General features: G+C 56.8%; 3 protein-coding genes across 3 annotated transcripts; 2 read left to right on the forward strand and 1 right to left on the reverse strand.

Annotated features, from left to right (window-relative positions):
* The first annotated feature begins 1,173 nt into the window (after positions 1-1,173).
* DYNLT4 (dynein light chain Tctex-type 4) lies at positions 1,174-2,608 on the forward strand. Its single transcript, XM_005482197.2, has 2 exons — positions 1,174-1,442; positions 1,730-2,608. Exon 2 carries the CDS (start codon positions 1,738-1,740, stop codon positions 2,380-2,382), a length of 645 nt encoding a protein of 214 aa, XP_005482254.2. The 5' UTR covers positions 1,174-1,442; positions 1,730-1,737; the 3' UTR covers positions 2,383-2,608.
* Positions 2,609-3,153: 545 nt separating this feature from the next.
* On the reverse strand, positions 3,154-10,445 carry PLK3 (polo like kinase 3). Its single transcript, XM_074545908.1, has 15 exons — positions 10,153-10,445; positions 9,268-9,375; positions 9,069-9,185; positions 8,516-8,645; positions 8,339-8,426; positions 7,709-7,804; positions 6,846-7,041; positions 6,374-6,500; positions 5,870-5,979; positions 5,674-5,791; positions 5,487-5,570; positions 5,129-5,291; positions 4,906-5,035; positions 4,575-4,685; positions 3,154-4,198 (listed from the first exon to the last, which is right to left on the reverse strand). The coding sequence occupies exons 1-15, from the start codon at positions 10,315-10,317 to the stop codon at positions 4,004-4,006; spliced, it is 1,938 nt and encodes a 645-aa protein (XP_074402009.1). The 5' UTR covers positions 10,318-10,445; the 3' UTR covers positions 3,154-4,003.
* LOC141729840 (uncharacterized) lies at positions 10,395-19,309 on the forward strand. The gene is made up of 2 exons (XM_074545909.1): positions 10,395-17,121; positions 17,386-19,309. Exons 1-2 carry the CDS (start codon positions 16,974-16,976, stop codon positions 18,591-18,593), a joined length of 1,356 nt encoding a protein of 451 aa, XP_074402010.1. The 5' UTR covers positions 10,395-16,973; the 3' UTR covers positions 18,594-19,309.
* The last annotated feature ends 841 nt before the right edge of the window (positions 19,310-20,150 follow it).

Below are 20,150 nucleotides of genomic sequence, written 5' to 3' on the forward strand. Positions count from 1 at the left end.
AGCACACGCACGGACATCACCCTCACCTCCACCTGCACAGCCCCCATAGAAAGCCGCTGGGCATGGCTGAGTCCCCAGCAGCAGCACTGGAGCAGACTGGAGCCCAGCGGGGAGATTTGTCCCCAGAAATGGGGGAAGTCTTCTCTCCTGCGATGCCCCAGGCCAGAGCCCTGCAGCACTCATGTCTGCTTAGGGTACGGGTGCTTGCAGAAAACAGCATTACCAGCCTCACAGAAAGGCTTGGGTGGGAAGGGACCATTTACTTCCAACCCCCATGCCGTGGGCAGGGATGCCACCCACTAGATCAACCCCCCAAAGCAACCGCTCACCTAAGCCCAAACCAAGTGCTGTGCCATTCTCCAACCCTTGGCTGGCCCCAAGCAGCCCAAGGAGGGGATTACCCATGGAGGGATCCACCCTTGCTTGTCAGTGGGTGGTGCAAGGGAAGGCAGGAATGGGGCTCGGAGCTGAGGCAGCCCCCCAAGGGAAGGGGTCCAGCTGGCAGTGTGCTTGGCAGCACTAGTCAGAGGCAGGCTATAAATACCTCTAACTGGAGATAGAAACACAAATGCCGTCTCCACTTTCCTCAAATAGCTCGGCAGCCAAGCCAGACAAAGGCACATTGATGGAACAGCCGTGTCGTACCAGCTGGGCTGGGCTCCACTGGCAGAGAGAAACTCCGGCAGGGTCAGGAGCCCCCAGGGATCTGCTCATCCCCAGGCATTACAGCAGCAGGGGCCCTGGCACATGCCACAGCTGTGCTCCATCCAGTCCCTGGAAGTGTTCAAGGCTGGGTTGGATAGGGCTCTGAGCACTCTGGTTTGGGGTAGCATCCCTGCCCATTGCAGGTGATTTGGAACTAGATGATCTCTCAGGTCCTTTCCAACACAACCTACTGTGTGATTCTATGATTCAGTGGGTGCCCACCCACACACACTCTCCCTTGGTGCAGCGGGAGATAAGTAGCCTAAGGATGCAAATGTCTGAGCAAAATCAAGGTGTTGGAGGGCCCAGCCCCAGTGCAGCCCACAGTCAGGGCACAAAGTAGTGATCACAGAGGCTACTCTCCACACCCTGCTCTTCTCTTGCACATCCAACACCAGCCTGCATTTTTCAGGGCTGGCAGGGAGCTGCCAGGGAGATTGGAAGGCACATGCCTGGAGTAACCACATCCCTGTGCTGACACAGCTGAAAATGCAGAGGGCAGGAGTGAAGGGGAACAGAGCTGTCCAGGGACCAGGAAACAAGGAGTTACAGAAGCCATGCCCCAGAACAGCCCTGGAGACCTACAGTGTCACGTAGCAACACTTCACCTTCCAGGAGCACAACAGGTTTGGCTCTGCTCACAGCAACTTGCAAGATAAAGGTTGGTCCTGGGCAGCGATATCCACCAGAGACAAGTCCCCTGGGTTTACTCTGGAAGGACAGTAGTGGAATTTAGGGTAAGTGTGGGATGCAGACCGAACACTGGGGAAAAAGTTACTCACCTGTGCTGGGGGAAGTTCTGGGGATGGGAGAGCAGAGAGCTGTGTGGACAATGCGCTACCACACTGGATCAGCCCCAGCTGGCTGAGTCTGATGGGCATGGAAGCACTGGAGAAGGGAAGACAGCTACCATGGATCTCCCAGCCCCTCTGCGTCTCATCTCATGGAGACTCACATGCCAGAAGGCATGGAGAGGCTAAAGGACACCTGCCTCACCTAACACCCAAGTACATCTCCTTTGCAGGCCACCCCATGGCTGAGCAGCCCGTCCCAGAGATAGCCCTGCTAGCCCAGGTGCTGGCTGCAGGCAGCACTGAGGCCCCTGCACTCCGCAGTAGCCGCCGTGGGTCCCAGCCTGCAGCCCCAGCCCGGGGCCCTGAGGACAGCAAAGCTCCCCCTCTGCTCTCCCGCCGCAATTCCATCCTCAGCCGCCGCAGCTCCTTCGGCATGGGCCCGGGGAGCAGGCGGCCATCCTGGATGCTCCACAGACGTGTCAGCTTCTCTGGGCTCCCCATTTTCCAACCCATCCTCAAGACCCGCCTTGAAAACACTTACAGGATAGGGCCAGACAAAGGCTGCAGGTTTGATGTGGAGCGGGTGCAGCGGGTGCTGGAGGGGACCCTGGCCTGTGCCTTGGGGGCCACAGAGTACAGTGCCCAGGGCAGTGCCCCACTAGCCCTGAGCCTGACTGAGCTGCTGCAGAGCCAGGCCAAGGAGGTGGTGCCACCCCGCTACAAGCTGGTCTGCCACGTGGTGCTGGGCCAGCAGGGCCAGCAGAGCCTCGTGGTGGCCAGCCGGGGACTGTGGGACCCTGAGACCGACACCTTTGCCTCTGCCTCCTTCTCCAACGCCTCCCTCTTTGCTGTAGCCACAGTGTATGGGGTCTACTTCGAGTAGCACATGCCTCTGTGTCCACCCAGTCTTGTAGAGCTGTAGGGAGAGAGCAGCTGAAATAAAGAGGTTTTGTCCAGCTGTGTGTCATACCTGAAGTCTTGGGCCAGGGTGTGTGCAGGGAGCAAGATATGGGTGCTCACTCCAGCCTCAGCTCACACCCACACTGCAGTTCCCAGTACTATGGCTTGCAAAAAGACCCAAGCAGCAGCAAACACAACAAAAGGCTGGATTTCCCTGGAACAGGCAACTGCCCAAGGCTGTTGGAGCAGCCTAGGTTGCTTCCCACAGCACAAGCTGCTGCTCCCAGGCAGATTGATTACACAGATCACCTTCAAAGCAAGCTCACAGAGCTCTTTCCTGGCTTCATGCCCAGCTCATATCCCATCACAGGAGATGTCAGTGCAAGGGCCCAGGCAACCCCTCCACCACCTGGGTCATAGCTCCTGCCTTCTGCAGCTCAGCAGAGTCAGGGGAGAAGCTGGGTTGGGTCCAAGTGCTGAAAGGATTGGGAATGCATTTGGCAGCAGCAAGGAGAAGTTTGAGGCAGCTCCAAGGCTGCACCAGCATAAGAGCTAACTCTGTCCTTTGTGCCAGTCCCATGAAAGCAGTGGAGGTACCACATGGGCTCCTCATAGTCGTCCTGCCTCCCTGACCTTATCCCCCAGCACCAGTCAGTGGCAAGAAGGGTCATCCCCAACAGGCAGAAACAGCTCTGGAGCAAGATTGATGCTGAAGCTCCTTTTATGACTCCAGTTTCAAATAAGGCAGACATAGTTTGCCCTTACACAAATAAGTTTTTATTGAGGCGAGTCAGGGGGAGGGGAACTGCACAAGGACAGACCAACAGGAAAATAAATAATTCCATATAAATAAGATACATAAATAGTCCCACATGGCAGAGGCTGCCTTGAAATAAGAAACAACCCTGGGTCCCAACAAAATGAGGCCTTCTCCAGGCAAGTCCTCAGATCCCATGTCCCACCCTTTATCAAACCTCAGGTTGTACCAGACAATTCACAATTTGGGAAGAGACCGGGCACAGCTGGGCCCAGCACAGCTCCCTCCTTAGTGTAACAGTTGTGGAGTGGCACACACCACCAGCCCACAGAGCCCCTGGCAGGGCAGGCAGCACCCTTCACCCCTGCCCACTCCTGGGAAGGGGTTTTCCTATCCCACAGCACCTAAAATTTGAGATCAAGGCTGTGGCAGCCATCTCCAGGCCATGCAGAGGGTCTGTGCAACTGATGCATCAGCTGGGGCAGGGGAGACTGAGCCTCCACCACAAGTAGTTGCCAGCCTCAAACAAGGCCCTGCCAGCCCCAACCCAGCTGCAGGACACTCACCCACCACCACCTCCTTGTAACACCCCAGTCCATTCCATCAAGACCAGCAACCACAAGGGCAGGAGATGCCAGGGGGAAGACAGCGATTGCCCAGAGCCAGGGAGCAGCAAGGATATCCAGACCCGCTGCTGTAACCACATCCACATGTCTTAGTCCAGAGTCCAGCTGAGCACCAGGATACACAGTGCCCAGGGGGATAGCCAGCACCACAACATCCCTCCCATCCATGGGAGGGCAGGGGGAAACCTCCAAGTCCAGACAGGGTCCCCCGAGGTCCCAGGCTAGGCCTCAGCCCATTCTTGGAGAAGCTTGAGGATGTATCTGAGGCGGTGGTGGAGCTCAGGAGAGCAGCCCAGCTCCTGGAGGCTGCACAGCTTGTAAGTGTAAGAGTTGCGCTCCCGGTTGATGTAGGTGACAAGGCAGGAGTGGTCAGGCTTGCTAATGATCACCTTGGTGTGGTCGTTGTAGAAATTCACCTAGGAGACAGGTTGGGCTTGGCTTAAGCCGTGCTTCCCACAGCATGTCGGGAGCCAGGATGGAGCCACATTTCCTGCCTCAACCCGTTCCTCCTCCCCAACCTGCCTGGGAGCATCCCAGCCCATGCCCCATGGCAGGAATGAGCCAGCACAGGGGCAGGCACAAGCATCCAGCTGAAGTGCTGTCTCTCCATGGGCTGGGGAAGCTGCAACCAGCAGCTCCAGGCACTGGAGCAGCATCCTGCACCCACAGCTGTTTTCACAGCTGGATTTTCCAATTGGGCTGTGGCAGACAAGATCCAACACAGACCAGAAGGCCACCATCTGGCCTCCTCTTCACAAGGGTCTGAGCATCCCCACTGTACCCCACACATACCTGGAGGGTGCCATTGCTGAAGAGCATGAGCAAGGCTTGGTCAGTCTTCACCCACTGCAGGAGGAGCAGGGCTGGCTGCCCGAGGTCATCTATGCTGGGCAGGTCACCTCCCTTTGAAAGAAGGGTCTGCATAAGTCACTGGTCCCACACATGGGAGCACTTCCAGCAGCACACACAACACCAAGGCTGGGTACCCTCTCAGTGGAGTCCCCACTCTCAGGACACAACCCTGTGTGCCCACCTGGCCACAGCTGCAAGCAGGGAGTCCAACCAGCTCAAGTGGTGTGGTCAAGCCATGGCCCAACGTCCAGCCCTGGGCCCCAGCACTCACCTTCATGAGATGCTGCTCCATGTAGGAGGCGAAGTAGCGCAGGACACTCATCTGTCCCTGCAGCTGCTCGGGGATGGCAGACACTGAGAACACCAGGTGCTTGCTGTTGGTCGGGTTGTAATGCACAGTCCTGGAGGGAGCAGAGCACCAGTTTTGGGGATATTATAGACTCCCCTTCCCACCCAAGGGACTCCCCTAGATCAGCCCCATTGCCACCGCTCACCTGCGGTTGGGGGAGAGCGTCATGTGTGTGCCATTGTTGAAGAGGACCCCAATGCTGCGGTTGGAAAGTTGGTAGCCAAAGCCATACTTGTTGGAATAATCCACCCACTTGCTCACCCAGACAAAGTGCTCGTGGCGGGCCAGGGAAGCTGGGTTTTTCTCCGCTGTTGGAGAAGAGAGGAGGTGAGCAGCCAGCCAGCCCCTGTCTGTCTCACCTCCCCAGGGGGAACAGATCCCTACAGCAGGCTCTGGCACCATTTAGGGTGCTATTTGTACCCCAAGTAGCAGCCATGCCTTCATCCCATGGGGAAGGGGATACACAGCCCCCATCCCACCCCATGGCAGTCCAACCAGTTTACCTGGAGGCATGGAGGAGAGGCAGGCCCTCAGGAGCCGGACAGCTGACTCGATGATGGCAGAGGCGGTGACGCAATCCTCGAAGGCTGCGGGGAGAAGATGACAGGCTGAGTCAGCCAGCCCGCTATCAGCCCCAGCATGACAGGAAGCCTGGGGCAGGCTGGGGTGGCTGGCACAGGTATTGCTCACCTTCACAGCTGCTGGCCATCGTTCCCCGGATGGAGGGGGATGCAGACTTGTGAGATGTCTCCTCCACCACTGTCTCCACGGGGCTGGAGTTGGCACTGCGGCACGACACAGGAGTGGCCTGTGGAGAGACCTGGCTTTATCATGGTCTGCCTGCTCTGCCAAAGAAGAGCATGCATGGCCTCAGAGATGTTCTCACCTCATTCCCTTCAACAGTTTTATAGCTCATCTGGCGACAGATTGAGGTCTTCATCAGCCCAGTAACCAGCTTGGAGATGTCATCCCTGTCCTCTGAAGAGCCCTTCTTGGCTGAGGAGAGAGCAAGAGATGAGTACACTGCTGAGCATAGAGGCTGGGGACATCCAGGCCACCCCTCCCAGTAGCTCAGTTCTCTCTTATCTATTCCCATGCCCATGGAGACAACAGGGTGTCAGACAGCTGTCTCCCACTTTCACTTCCCAGTTCTCATGCAACACAGGGCTTCCAGGAGGAACTGCCCCATGGGTTGTGGCACAGTATCCGCTCTCCAGGCACACACCCATGCCAGGCCACCAGCACAAGAAGGGTAGGGGCACACCCAGCCTGTGCTGTGCCCAGGCAGGGGGTCCAGAGAGATCCATCAGAAGGTCTCTCCAGAAAACAGGATCCACTTCTTCCTGAAGGAAGAGTCACCCAGAGGCTTCCTGGCAATGCACAAACTTACCCTTGGGTTTCTTCTTCCCAAAGAGTGTCTTGGTGACTTTAGCAAACAGAGTCTTTGCAGGATTTGGGGGACTCAGCTCTGGAGCCATCACACAGCTGCTGGGAGGGAGTTTCTCAGGCGTGTAGCCCTGCAGAGAGGTCAAGGGAAAGGTTTGGTTTCCATAGGCCACATGCTCCAGCTGCCCTGGGCTGACCACAGTCATTCACATCCCTCCTGACAGCCAGCTTGTGTTTCTGTCAAGCCTCAGAACCATGACTGGCATCAGCACAGGAAACAGCCCCTTGCTATAGCAACAAGGCAGCAGAAGCACACCAGATCCCTCAGTTCCTCTGCCTGGCATTTGGGCAGGACAGCGGCTGCTTCCTTTGAAGGACTGACCCTTTGTACAGGACAAGGACAGCACCCTGCACAGCCCAAAAAACCTCATCCCACCTGGAGAAGGGTCCCTTGGCCCAGGCCCTCACCCACCCACCTTGAAAAACTCGTGGTCCAAAATCTCATCAAGGGTGAGACGGTCCTGGGGGTTGCGTCTGAGGATGCCAGTGATGAGGTGCTTGGCAGGCAGGGAGAGGAAGATGGGGAGGGTGTATTCCACTTGCTTGATACACCTGTAGGTCTCCTTGAGGTCAGAGGTCTCAAAGGGAGGGTTCCCACACAGCAGGGTGTACCTGGGAGGGAACATGCATGCCACTGTCAGATCCCCACCAGCCTTGTGACTCAGCAGCACTTAAAGCAAGGAAGTTATTGGCATTTGGCTGGCCACACCTGGCTGAGAGCAGCACTTCCAGCCCTGACAGCCATGCTCACATCCGGCCATGCTTCCTCCTAGCAACTGTTTAGAGCAATAGGCAAGAAGCCTTGAGGAAGGACAAAGAGCTGGCAGCAAAGGCCACCCGCTGCTCCCACCCCTGTGGCCATCAGGGTGGAAAGGGGAGCAGGAAGCTTGCAGGCAGCAGCCGGGGCAGGGGCTGGATGTGCCGAAACAGCGATCGCTCCCTGAGCAAACAGCGCGGCAGCCACGGAGATTTTCCGTTGTTTATCAGGTTCACAGTGCGGTCAAGCCTGTGCTGAGTGCAGCATGAGCACACCCACCCCGTGCAGTCCTGCTTGCACAGTCCCCACACAGCATCCCAGGATGGCTGCAGGCAGCACCTGCTCCCAAGTAAGGCTGGGCAGGATCCAGCCAGCCGTTCCCCTCCCCCTGCCGCCCAGCGACCGCTGCAGAGCCACAAGGCACAGCACGAGAAAACTTCCTCATTGGGCTGCCCGTAGAGCAGCTGCCCCCGCCCCAGGCAGGGTGCCTGGACCCCTCCTCACCCAGCAGCACAGACTTACATGACACAGCCCAGAGACCACACGTCCGACTCCGGCCCATGGCCCTGTCTCAGCAGCACTTCTGGGGCCAGGTAGTTGGGGGTCCCACATATTGTCCTGTGGGGCAGAGCAGCAGATCAGTGCATGCTCTCCATCCCCTCACAGACAGCCTCCCCCTGCTCCAAGCCCTGGGATTTACCCTTGTCTTCCCCCCACTCCATTGTGCTCTTTGTGGCCCCCCTTCATCCACAAGGAGCCCCATAGAGACTCCCCCCTCTCCAGCTCACGGAGGTCAGCAGCAGCTGCTTTTGGGGAGCTGTTGGGAAGAGCCTGTCCCGGAGCTGAGGGGGAACAGAGCCTTTGTGTCCCAGCCTGTGCAGCCGGCACGGCAGCCGGGCAGGCACAATAGCCATAGTCAACACATTGTTCTCCCCGACGGCTGCAAGCTCACTCCTGAGGAGCCACAAAGCCCCCAGCCCCCTCGCCTTGCCTGCAGCTGGAACAGGAATTGCTCCCTCACCCCAGGAAGGGGCCCTAAGGCTTCCTCTCCCAAGACCAGGCAGGACCCTTTGCACCTCCACTCTCCTGGGAAGCCACAGGAAGAAGAGTGAAACCCTGGAGGATTCTGAAAAAGGAAAATCTCAAACTTACTTTTTCTTCTGGTCAGAGACATCCTGGCAAGCAGCCAGCCCAAAGTCCCCCACTTTCAGCTCCATGTTTTCATTGATGAAGAAGTTGCCTGCAAGTCAAAGGCGATGCGTCACCACAGGTCCCTTGGGGACAGCTCGCTCCCCACACAACACCCCACGTGCCACCCACAGCACTCACCAAGCTTGAGGTCTCTGTGCAGGATGCCCTTGAGGTGAAGATATTTCAAGCCTGAGATGATCTGTTTGAGGTAATAGCGCACTTCGGGCTCCAGCAGAGTATGACGGGCCTTCCAGATGTGGGCCAGGGACTGCAAAGGGACAGAAGACAGCTTGTGATGCAGGCAGGGAGAACAGGCAGCCCTGCTGACTAGGCATAGGCTAGGCAGGGTCAAAGCCAGTTCTTCCAGAAGATGCACATTCACAAATAATCCTTCTTTCACAGCCATGACCTCAGCAGACTCGCCACATGAGGCTGAGGCTGCTCACCAGAGCCATGGGAACCTCTGGATTTATGGTGGTCACACCATGAGCAGGGAGTCTGAGACAGACAGACAGACAGCTGCTGGAGTGCCCAGTGCTGTGCAAAACCACTCTGCTTACAGTGAGCTCAGAGTGTGACAGCTGACAGCTCAGGAGAAGGGGACTGCTAACACAACACCTTGGCAAGGCCTGCTCAACCAGCTATGGCTGTTTAGGAGATCCTTTGATAAGGAGGCCACAGCAGCACTGACCTTCCTACTGCAGTGCTCCAGGAAGATGTAGATGCTCTCCGAGTCCTCAAAGTAGTGGGAGAACTTGACGATGTGCTTATGGTGCAAGTCCCGATGTAGCTCAATCTCGTTGGTGATCTGACAGAGAGCAGCAGTGCCAGGTGAGCACAGGTGAGCTGCTGCCCCCCAGCCCAGCCCCCAACAGCCACACGGCACCCACCTTCTCCCGCTGGTGAGGTTTAGCCACCCTGCTATGAGGAATGACCTTCACGGCATAGGTTTTGTTGCTGGAGAGATCTGTCATTTCATAGCATCGTGCAAACCCACCCTGCAAGGGAAGAGGTGGTTACGGATGGCTGAGAGACAGCTCCTTACCCCTGCCTGCTTACAAGCCTCCTCCTTCTCCTGCCTTCCCTGGCAGCACAGCCCGGCGAGCGTCACACGCTCCCTCCTGCTGCGTCGCCCACTAAGATCTGAACTATGATTCTCTCAACCAGGCATTTTCTTCACCCATTTCTTGTAAAACCTCCAGGCATTTTCCCTCCCACTATGGCCGGACTTTGCATCTTTCCACATGACAGATCAACCTGGAAAGTCCTGCGCAGGGCAGGAAGCCCGGGGACCGGAGGCCATCGAAAGGCAGCCCCATGGAGACAGGTTTTTCCTGCCGTGATGTCACCCTCCAATCTGCACACTCAGCCGCTGAGCCCACTCGGGCCGGGCTGGGAACCGGCATCCTCCTCCTACACACGCCGCTGTCAGCCGGAGGAAAAGTTGCGTGCGGCGGAGCGGCGCGGGCCGGCACCCCTGGGAACCGGGGCACTCACCGGCCCACGCACCCGCCGCGGGGCGCCCCGAAACCGATGCGGCTCCGATAGCCGCCGAGGCACGCAGCCAGCGCGGGTGATTCACGGCTTCCAGCGCTGCTGCGGGCCCGCCGGGCGAGGCGGGGAGGGCGGGGGCGGCAGCCGGGGGGCTGCATCCAGCCCGGGCCGCCCGCGATGGGGGTCGAGCACGCGCGCAGCCCCCGCCTCTCCCCTCGCCCGCACCGACTCACCCCAGCGCCCTCCGCGACGGCCCAGCCCCCTTTCCCCATTCCCGGTACCTTTCCCAGCAGGCGGCCCTTGCAGTAGGAGCGGCCGGACACCGGGTCGGTGATGATGCGAGTGGTCTCCGCCGCGCGGGGCGGTGGCGCCGGGGCGGGCGCGGGCCGCGCGGGGAGGGCGGCGGTGGCGGCGGGGAAAGGGGGGAAGAGGCCAGCGGACTCCATGGCGGCGCGGCAGGATCGGGAGGCTCCGGGGCTGGGGCTCCGCCGCGCCCCACGCACGTGGCCCCGCCGGCGCGCGCCACCGCTGCCGCCCCGGGAATCCCGCCGCCTTTATCAGGGACCGCGATGACGTCACCACGGAACCCCGCCCCCGGACCGCCCCGTGCCGCCCTTAAAGGGGCCGCTGCTCGGGGAGGGGGTGGTGTCCCTCTGCCAGCTGTGACACCGCGGGTGAACCCCCGGCAGCGTCTTCTCTGCACAGGGGCACACCCCTGCATACACAGCGATGTAGCTGCATCCCCCTCCGACAGACAGGAGGGGAATGTACTACGGAATAGTCTTATTCATCACATCAGAAGCCTTCCTCTGTCTAGGCTTCTTCTGGGGCTTCTTCCACTCAAGCCTGGCCTCTACACCAGAGCTAGGAGGACAATGGCCGCCTGTCAGAATTAAACCCCTAAACCCTATAGAAGTCCCTCTTTTAAACACTGCCATCCTACTAGCCTCAGGGTTACCGGTACATGAACCCACCATAGCATCAGGAAGCTAATGGACAGGGACAACCTCCTCCTGACTCAGGGTTCTCCTGCGGTCACACTGAGACCCCACAAACCCGCAGAGCTCCCTCCCCTGTCTCCCAGGACATACATAGCTCCCTGCCATGCACATCTGTAAAAACACTCGCACACAAAACAACTACTCACGGGTTGTTTCCCCTCACAGGTGTTACCAGTGTGTGGCACCCGACCAGCTGGGGTCCTCACGCCTCCTTCCCATGGAAAGGTTGTGGCCCAGGGAGGGTTCTCAAAGTCCCTGTGTGCCCTGACCTGCCCTCCCTCCCTTATGACAAACTTGGGTGCAGGTGGACACTCCCCAGCGGCTTTTCACTCTGTGCCAGGGCCCAGCAAAGGGGGTCACAGATGGGCGCTGGGCACACAGGGAACAGCGGGAGATGCAGGGATGATGGGATCCATCATCCCTGCCCCTCGGTGCCTGGGCACCCCATCCTCAGCCCTGCTGCTGCGGTGGCCTGGCCGTGCAGGCTGTGCCACAGCGGTGCTGCTCCCTAATGGCCGTGAGGAGCACTCGCCGCTGTCACCGCGTCGGGCCATGGACGGTGCCTGGCACCGCTCCCTCCCCACGGGCACGGGAGCTGCGGTGTGGCTGCAAACCCACAACCCCCACGAGTGTGAAGCAGCAGCGTTACAAGAGCCCCTCAATCTTCCCTCTGCGCCTCCTTCGCTCACACCACACACGGTGACTCTGTGACCATCCCGTGCCCTGTGCCTCAGTTTCCCCCCACTGCTGCTCAGGGCTCTTGCACTGATGCTCACTGTGCTCCTGAATGCGCTGAGGGTTTTGCATGAGCACCTCTGGCAAACAGCCCCGTTCTCCCCAGCACATCCCCTCTCACCCCAGGGTATTGGGGGCGAACCAGCTCCGTAATTTTTTCTGCAGAAAAACTGAGAAACCTGCCTGAAGAGAAAGAGGAAACAACACAGATCCGGCTGGGTTTTTTTTCTTGTGTTTCCAGCTTTTGTAGGGGAAGCACACAGGAACCCACTGCCCATTAGGGCCCGGGAGCAGGCTGGGATGCTGCCATTAGGGCCCGGGAGCAGGCCGGGATGCTGCTGCCCCGGGGAAGCTCCTGTTTCCATCACGGCCGGGGCTCCCCGGGCATCACAGGTTTTCCGATGGAGGCCCCGGCTGGGGCTGCCGGAGCTGAGTCAGCGTCTGAGGGCCGTGTGTGTGTGTGTGTGTGTGGGGGGGGGGGGGGGTGGAGGCAGCCGGAGCGCAGGGAGGCCCCGCGGGACCGGCCTGGGCTGAGGTGACAGACGGGGCTGTCCCGGGATTCCCCACAGAGGGACAGGGGGACCTGCCAGCACTGAGAGCTGCCATCGCTGCTCCGGCTCCCCGCTGCCTCTTGAGAGTTCTGGGGCAAGGGGATGGATGGAGCCCACAGCCCGCGTCCTGCCGAGGCTGAGGCACCTCCTCTGCAAGAGATGGAGCCTGGGAGCAGACCTGTGACGGTGCTCACAGGGGTCTTAGGATGAGGGAAGAAACGAGAATGTTGACTCCATGTTTCAGAAGGCTTGATTTATTGTTTTATGATATATCTTACATTAAAATTATACTAAAAGAATAGAAGAAAGGATTTCATCAGAAGGCTGACTAAGAATAGAAAAGAAATTATAACAAAGGCTTGTGACTGACCGAGACAGTCTGGACAGCTGGACTGTGATTGGCCATTAATTAGAAACAGCCACATGAGACCAAGCACAGATCTACTTGTTGCATTCCACAGCAGCAGATAATCATTGTTTACTTTTTGTTCCTGAGGCCCCTCAGCTTCTCAGGAGAAAAAATCCTAAGGAAAGGATTTTTCATAAGACATGTCTGTGACACAGACCCATCACCTGCAGCTGGGGTGCCCTGTGGGGTCCCATCTCAGTCACAGGTTGTGCCATAACTGATCTGGGGCAGTGGGAGGAGCTGAGGTTTAAGGTCACCAGCCTGTTGGACCTGGGGAAGGGGAGGCTCTGGGGTGAATTCCCGACTGCCTGCAGCTAGTTAGGTGGAGTTATAGGAAAAGGGAGTCAGGCTCTTTGGAGACATGTACAGTAAAATCATGAAAGGCACACAATGCAAGCTGCATCAAGGGAAATTCCATCTAGCTACTGGGAAATTTTTTTGCCCTTGTGCATGTGGTAAAATATCACAGGAGCCCAGAGAGGCTGTGGGATCTCTGTTCTCCATGATACTCAGCCCTGGCCTGGTCCCCCCCACCCTTTTGTGGCATGCAGAGGTGCCCAGCAACATCAGGAGCAGGGGAGCTGAACCCAGCTGCCGGCTCACATCTGCACCAGGGCACTGCTGTGTGCCCTGCTGCGTGCCTGCACGCAGTGCCTGGGCTGCAAGAGCAGCACAGGCCAAGCACTGGGGTGCAGACAAGCTCCCCAGGACTGGGGTGACAGCCCTGACCCCCTCAGGTGTGGGGCTTTCCCATCCCTCTGCACAGCTCTGAAAAGCATGGGGCTACAGCCACCGAGGAGGAGTATGGCTCTTTGGTGCATGTCCCTGCCCTTGATGGCATGCCATGCCTTTTGATGGCTTTGACTTAGGGAAAGATTTTTTTTTTCTTATTTTTTTAAGTATCCATGCCATATCCCTAATATCTTGCCCTCAAGGTTTTGCCTTCCCCATTGACTTTTTCCCCTGCATTTGCAACATCTGTGAGCTTAGTGTTGGCATGTTTTGGTCCTTTGCAATGCAGCTGATTTCCTCACAGCCTATTTTTTGAAGACACTAAAACTCCCGATTTTCTGGTTTTTTTTCTGTTTTTCTTCAATTGCATTTCATTTGATCCTATCTCTTTTCCAGATGGTTTGTAAGCCTTTCTTTTTGCGTTGACAAGATTCCTTTTCTCTTCCCGAAGAGAAATTGCAAGGGGGTTCTACTACTTGTGTCTGAGCGCGGTGGTACGCGCTGTTTTTGATGTTTAACTACAGAGGCTTGCTATCGATGTCAAACTGAGAGCGACAATGTTTCACAAGATATTTTTTTTTGCAGCATCGGGGGCAGATAGAAAGTTGATTTGGTGGAAATGTTTTCACACGGCAGTCTTTTTATAGGTGACTTGGTTTACTACAAGCCAAGCAGCAAGGCTTTTTATCAGAGTGTAACTGCACAGTGCTAACAGAATTTTCTTAATTTTTTTTCTTGTTTTTCTAAAATGTTTTCAATTTTATGCATTCGTTGTGTCAAATTATCTTCTAGTGTTTTTCTTAAAGCATTGACCTGTAAATTTGTAAGATTTTGTGAACTTATGAGTCTGCTGCAAGCTCTTAGCATTTGCGTGACTATTGGAGGCTGATTTGGCAGTTAAAATAATTTTTCTACATTCATCGGTAGCATTTAAAAAAGCAAGGTTTTGATTAATATAGGAACGGGTCTGTTCATCTGGACATTGCCTTTCAACTGCTTGAGTTAATTTATCTAGAAATGAACTATAGGATTCTGCTTTACTTTGTTGAATCAGCGGATAAGAATTTACATGTGTGCTAGCTGGCTCTACTGAAAACAAGGTTTCTTTGCAGCATCTTTAATGTTTGCTAATACAGGGCGAGGCAAGTTTACTGCTTGATTTTCTGCTCTATGGTGAGGTGGATCACTTGCTAATTGAACAACATCTAAATCTGCATAATCAATATCTGCGTATTTTTCAACTAACTTATTAAGAAGTTTTTTCCATTGTAATTCTCATAGTAGGTACTGTGAATTGGTTAAAATCAGAGAAGTCACATTTCGACAGTCAGCAGGGACTAAATCATAAGAATTAAAAGTACTTTTCAGCACATTGTTAAAATAGGGAGAAGAGAACCTGCTTTCTTTCAAAGCTTGACGTAATTCCTTTATGTCACGGTGAGTGAGTCTTTCGTATTGTGGGTCACGATCATTACGACCATTACTTACAGGTAATGCAAGGAGTTGTTTCTTTGAGTCTAAATCTTTTTCTAATTTTTGATTAATGTAAGACCAATTAGGCAACTTTAATGGGAAGTCAGAACTGACAGTTTCACTGACAGCAGCTGTTCCGAGAACCCTGCCAGTGTCCGAATTCTTGGCAGGGACGTTGCTGCAGCGACAAAGTTTCTTGGGATATGGACAGAAGAACACGCTCTTGAATTCTTGGCATGGACACCTAAACAACACGCCTTTCTCGGAGCCCTGCCATGAGGGACAGGGGAGGGCTCGGCCAAACAACACGCCTCTTTCGAAGCTCTGCCAAAAGGGGCCGGGCAAAGGGCGTGTTCTCTGGACTCTGGAGGAAAGAGAAGATTCGAACTCTTTTTGGGAAAGCAACCTTGGGTTTGTGCTTTTGAGAATCTCTGAAGAATAATGGCATGTTTCACAAAGTCACTTTGCCCGTGAAGATTCAGCTGGAGAACAGCTAACATTAGACTGAGAATTTAACACTCTATCTTTTCTCTCAACAGCAAAAAAAAAAAAAAAAAAAAAAAAGATTTTGAATTCTTCAAAATCTCAGCTTGTTTCTCTCTAGAAACTTTTCGAAAATCTCTTGCTCTTTCTTCAAGCCTCTGCCCGGGCAGAGTCTTCCTAGTTTGGCTAAATTCCTGGCTATTGCCTGCTGCATTTGTCTTCCCTCTGCTTTGTCTTGTGAACGAGCTCCACTCACTGCTATTTCATCTTGTACCTCAAAAGGCTGGCGAATAACAGAAAAACCTGGCTGAGGCTTATTTGAACTATTTACCAAAAAAGAACTCTCCAAATCACAAAGCACCTTACCTGCTTGAACTGAATCTGAGGGGTTGCCTTCTTGGAAAAGGAAAACAGTGACAGGAGTGACCCCCACAGCCCCCCGACTAGACAAAGCAGACTCTAAAACAGCTTCAGCTGCTCTTGCTGTTACAATTTCAAAACACATAATTCTTTTATCACAAAACCTCTGCAAATTCACATCTCCCCCCTCCACGTCGCTTACACTTGCCTCCAAACAAATTTCACGAACTCTTACATTCTCGGAACACAACAAAAATTCTGAACGCTTTTCCTGACATGGAAAGAGTTCATAATTTCCAGGAGGGGTGCTAGAGAGATTATTTTCTGCCGCAGGGACACAGAGAGACCCGAGGGAAACAGAAGATATGACCCAATCTGAAAGCCGTTCTGGTTCCCAGTTTCTGGAGGACGGGATGCAGCCAGCATTTCTGGGAGAAGCACCGGACGAATAAGCAGGGAGAGAATCATCCTGACCGACACCCAAAAATTTCCTCGAGAGGGACGCAGGCTCAATTTTACTTGGCTTTAAAGAGTCTGAGCAAGATATTTTGTTTTGTGGTTCAGAACTCTCTTGGTGGTTGGACACTTGAGTGAGCTGGGAAGGAAGAACCAGCACCAGCAGGGCCAAGGCACTCCAGGAACTGAGGCACAAGTACTGCACACACTCAGCCCATGTCCCATCTTACTCAACTCCACAGTACTCAAGCAAAGAGCTGTTGGTACACTCCATGTGCCTCAGTTCACCCAATTCACCCCATAATGCGCACACATGCACTTTCAGGGTGTGAAAACAGAGCTCCCCTCTCCAGCACAGGGGGATGTAGTGCTCATGTCTGACTCTGCTCCTCCTTACGGGCCTGGGACTTGTGTGGGATGGAGGGAATTCATCAGGGGTGCAGCGATGGAGTGCAATGCTGGCCCTTTGGTCCCCATCCGGCAGGAGTGTGCACTCTGCTTCCTTTCCCCAGTGGAGCTGGCAGCTGCACCCAGCCGGGCAGAGCCCTCTCCCCATCCCAGGAGAGAGGCAAACTCAGCAGAGCCCAGCACAGCCCTTCTGCAGGAGCTTGGGAGGCTGATGATGGAGCAGGGACAGGACTGGAGGGACACGGACAGGACTGGAGGGAGACATGGCTTCGGGCGGGGCAGAGGGAGAGGCTGGGAAGGGGCATTCTTTCTGGGGAATGGAGAGGGGAAGGATGATGAAGGAGGGGCAGAATAAGAGGGGATCCCGGGTTGATGGACTGCAGGGGAGCTGGGTCGAGCGAAATTTGTGGGTACCGCTGAACAGGGCGGCCGGAGGGTCCATGGCTGGCGGGACCCCAGCGAGGAAACGGGGCACGGGGGGCTGAAGGGCGGCCATGGGCCGGGCGGGCCGGACGGCGGCGGGGCCGGTGCTGGGGCGGGATGTGGCGGGGCCGCCCCGCGGCGAGGCGGAGCCGGCGGCCGCGCCCGGTGGGAGCGCGGCGGGAGTGGAGCAGCCCCGGAGGATGGGGCGAGCGGCGGCAGGTGAGGCCGGGCAGGGCACGAGGGCACGGCCGCAGCTCCGGGGTCGCTCGCTGCCCGCGGGCACCCTGCCGGAGCAGCGGGAGAGGGAGCCCCGGGCTGGCGGGGTCGGTGGCACTGCAGGACGGCCCGGGAGGAGGCGAGCGGGTCCTTTCGCGGAGGGGAGGAGAGGTGGGGTTCAGTTCCCCCGCCGGGAAGGCTGGAGAAAGGGAGCGGGAGGGCACAGGGAGTCACAGGGAGTCACCGTCCCCTCCGCTCTCCCCGCAGACGCCGGGCTGGGCACCGTGTCCCTCTGGGGCAGCCTCCTGCTCGCTGCCGGCCTTGCCCTGGACCCAGCACCGCCTGTCTGCAACTGCTCCGAGCCCATGGACTACCAGGCTTTCCGGGAGGCTCCGCTCCCCGAGAGCTGCTGCCTCAACTTCACCAGCTCCAACATCACCCACCTGGACTGGGGAGCACTGGTGGGGGTGCAGGGGCTGCGGGAGCTCTACCTCTCCCACTGCAGCATCATGGCCATCAGCAACGCACAGGGAGCCCCTCCTGCCTTGGAAATATTACACTTGAGTCACAACCTGCTGGAAAGTCTCCCTGGAAGCTTTCTAGAAAATGCCCCTAATTTGAGGGTTCTTTATCTGGACAGCAACCAGCTTCAGGAGCTGCCCAGGTCCTTCCTGAAAGCATCTTCCCAGGTGCAGGAGGTCTACCTGGGCTTCAATGCCCTCACCTTCCTTCCTGCCAGCCTCCTGAAGCCATCTCTGCTCCAGCTTCAGCTCTCCAACAACAGCTGGGACTGCAGCTGTGCTCTGCTAACCACCCTGGAGGGCTGGTCCAGCCAGGCTGCCGAGGTGATCTGCCACACCCCGGAGCAGTACCACGGTGTGGGCCTCCAGAGCATCCCCCGGGAGGAGCTGTGCCGCTCGCACGGCCTCACCGCCCTCTTCATCTGCCTGCCCCCCCTCCTCATCCTCGCCAGCGTCACTTGGTGCTTCTGCCGGCAGAAGAAAAAGACCAACTACAGCCTTCAGAGCAGGTCCCAGAGCCAGCGGGCCGTGGCAGAGAGGGGCAATGTGCCACTGTCTGCAGAGCCCCACCACTATGTCCCCTACGAGCTGCCTGCTGCTCCCTCCAAGGCTGAGAAGAAAGTGCTGCTGGGGAAACAAGCCGTGCTCCAGCCCTTTGTGGATCCACTGGAGAGCGGCAGGGACCTCTATGAGGAGGTGGAGATCCAGGTGGGATCCCCCAGCAGTTCCCAGGTGCCATCCCATGAGGGGCAGCTGGGCACCCCAGCAGCAAGGACAGAGGAGCTGGGCAGGGAGCCAGAGGGGGACACTGTCAGCGTGAGCGAAGTGCTGAAGGACTCTGCCGACCGGGAGAAGATCTACATGAGCCAGACAACCAGCTACTACAACCTGGTACCTGGCATCGAGCTGGAGGACTCAGACAACCTGGAGTATGAGACCATTGACCTGCACTGATGCCAGGACTTGGGCTGTGTCTGGACACACAGCAGGATGGCAGGGGCTGGGCAGCAGTGAAAGCCACCGGAGCAGGAGAGGCACGAGTTGTCCCGCCATGGCTGACAGTGGCTGTTTGCAAAGCTGTACTGCAAATACCCATCCCTTGCCCTGTGCTACCATGTGAACCCCTGGCTTGCCATGTGCTGCAAGGCTGCTTCAGGCTCTGGGGACCCTCGAACAGGCTGGTGGTGCCTGAGGAAGGATGTGCAGAGAAGGTGGGGGCTGGTTTTGGGGATCAAGCGATGATGTTGTGGGTGCCAGACCCACGGACCAGAGCTTCCTCTCCTGCTGGAGCCAGATGGTGTCTGGCACAGACCTGCTGCTCTCCAACCTGCAGGGAACATGGTCTGGAGACATGAAACAGGGCTGGCCCTGCCTGTGTTGTCTGCAGGGAGTGTCCCATTTGGATGGGGTGCCCTGGGCCTGTCAGGGGAAGCCTGTGGTGGCTCTGCCTGCTGTCCACCCCACACCCCACAGTGGCACAGGGACTTGAAACAGTCAATGCATGCGTGGTGCTTCATGGGGTGTGTGTGTGCACACTTGTGGGAGTGTGTGTGACGTGCACACACAAACAGGGCGGCATCAGAGGGGGCCCTTTGCAGACAGCCCTGTAGGACCCAGCTCTCAGTAAGAAATATATCATTTTACTCCTGGCACTGTGGCTCCTTCCCTTTGTGCTTTGGGGTACTGGGGAGCCAACAAGTGGGATGTAGGGAGTGCAGGGATGGTGGACTTCACTCCTACCCCATCTACCCTTCCCTGCCCTGGGTGATGGCCCAGGGTCTTGCCCAGCATCCCTGGAGCCTCTTTGTTGCTCTGGCAGAGCAGAGCTGGGCACTGGCTAAACGCCAGCAGAGCCTTTGCTTTGTATCAGGATTTACAACAGGGGTGGGGAAGGTGTCAGCCTGCTGTAAATGCCACAGATCCTGAACAAAGCAAGAATTTGTGGGGCTCCTGGGAGCAGGGCAAAGGCTGGGGGTGCTGTGAATCACTGCTCAATACAGGCACTCCCAGCAAGTCTCACCCAAGGTGCTCCAGCCCTTCTCTGCACATGGGGGGCCACCCTCGAGTGCTGCTCCTCCTGCCCGGGGGGACATTGTCCAGGCTGGAAGCTGCATTGGCCACTCTGTGTGCTGTGGAGCTGCGCTGGGCCCGGTGCCCAGGCAGGAAGGGAGGGAGCTGGGCAGGGCAGGACGCGGCGCTCCGGCCGGCAGAGGAAGTGGTGTTTCCTGCAGAGTGCTGTGCTGTGGGGCTTCCAGCAGCCCATAGAGGGACTGCTCAGCACCAGCCCCACATGGCCTGGGGACAAGGATGGGATGATTTTCCTTCATGTCTCCTGCCACTCATGGATGTTTCCCTGTTTTATATCCAGCTGGACTTCTTCCTTCCCTGCTCCCTCCTGGGTCCTGGGAAAGTATCCCAGCTTTTAATATCCCTCCATCACTCTCTGCCAAGTACTGCAGTGTACCCTGGCTCATGCCACCCCCACAGGGACAGAGGGATCAGAAGCTGCCA

The sequence above is a fragment of the Zonotrichia albicollis genome, chromosome 8 (assembly GCF_047830755.1).
Source record: "Zonotrichia albicollis isolate bZonAlb1 chromosome 8, bZonAlb1.hap1, whole genome shotgun sequence".
Classification (NCBI taxonomy): Eukaryota; Metazoa; Chordata; class Aves; order Passeriformes; family Passerellidae; genus Zonotrichia; species Zonotrichia albicollis.